The 1,247-nt window shown below is 51.5% G+C and overlaps 1 protein-coding gene across 3 annotated transcripts in view; it reads left to right on the top strand.

Moving 5' to 3' along the window:
- GARIN2 (golgi associated RAB2 interactor family member 2) overlaps positions 1 to 1,247 on the top strand; it is a 35,497-nt gene that overhangs the window by 14,573 nt on the left and 19,677 nt on the right. For all 3 annotated transcript variants that reach the window (XM_045287684.1, XM_004699006.2, XM_045287682.1), the window contains one exon: positions 382 to 581. In XM_045287684.1, coding sequence (XP_045143619.1) covers positions 382 to 581 — 200 coding nt within the window. The remainder of the gene's footprint in view (positions 1 to 381; positions 582 to 1,247) is intronic.

The following is a 1,247-nucleotide window of genomic DNA, read 5'->3' as shown; positions in this document are numbered from 1 at the left end:
TAGACTCCACCCCTTCTCTCAAGTTGACAGGAGATTATGTAACCGCCACAGTGGTCATGATGGTGATGGTTGCACAATTCTGAATATACTGATCGCCACTGAACTGTACATGTTGAGTGAATTGTATAAAATATAAGTTAAATTTTTTTGAATATTTAATTATCCAGTGTTTGCCTTTCCTGGTAGAACCAGAGACTGTGGACCAGGGACCATGCCTGGCTGTTCCCTGGGGTACATAAGGATTGACATGAATATGTAAAAGAACACAGCATGATGATTCATTTCTCCTTCAGTCCCTCTCTCCCTTTACCCAGCTCAGGTAAGCAGGGTGGCGGGGACCATGTGCTTTATCAGAAAATCCTTCCTGTTCTCTACATTCAGGTCAACAGGAAAGGTGAATCCATTTACCTTCATAACCGAGCCAACTGGGTGACCGTAGGCATCTGTTCTTCCAATACCGCCCAGGATATCCCTAATGTGATGCTGCTGGCACATCTGACATCCACCACCCAGAAAGATACAGGACCCCTGTTGAAGACTCTGCTGACGTCGCCTTCCAAGGGGAAAGTGGTGCTCACCAGGTGAGTGACGAGAGAAGGAGGTGAAGATGTGCTTCCCCTCACACCCCACAAGGTGAAAATGAGCACACTGGTAACTGCTTCCAGGGAACGTGCTACTGGCTGAGATCCCTGTTGCAAATGATGAAAGAGTTGCAACCTTGAAATTGGGGGAAAGCATTTACCATGAACTGGCAGCCAAATGAGTGAATTCTTTTCTCCATGAAGTCTGAGTGGCAGGAAGTGAAGCCTTGTAACAAAGGGCCTCTCTAGAGCATGTCCTTCTGCCCCTACCACACCGCCCTGCCCTCCGAGGGAGTTTGGAGCTGATGGCAGGCACTGGCTGAGGGCTGGACAAACACCAGCTACCCCTGTTCAGCCAGTTCCAACCCAGAGCAGCTCCCGAGGGGCGCTGTGATCCACAGGCTTTTCAATGAAGCATGGTTGGAAAGTAGACCCGCCAGCCCTTTCTCCCAAGGACAGGTTTGCATCTCGAGCAACTCACAGACGTGTGCTGATGGCGTCAGGTGCCATCCAATCCCTCTGGATTCGCTGATGCAGGGTGCCCCGTGTCCAGCCGCACAGCGCCCCACGGGTCCTGCGCCCGCCTCACGATCGTGGCCTTGTTTGAACCCGTTGCTCCGCATCCACCTTATGGAGGATCGTCTGTCCTCCTCCAGGACAGGTGGC

This window comes from Echinops telfairi, unplaced genomic scaffold, assembly GCF_000313985.2.
Source record: "Echinops telfairi isolate 266 unplaced genomic scaffold, ASM31398v2 ScPeMD7_18;HRSCAF=68, whole genome shotgun sequence".
NCBI lineage: Eukaryota > Metazoa > Chordata > Mammalia > Afrosoricida > Tenrecidae > Echinops > Echinops telfairi.
The sequence above is the reverse complement of the archived record's forward strand: the minus strand, read 5'-3'. Positions and strand labels throughout refer to the sequence as shown.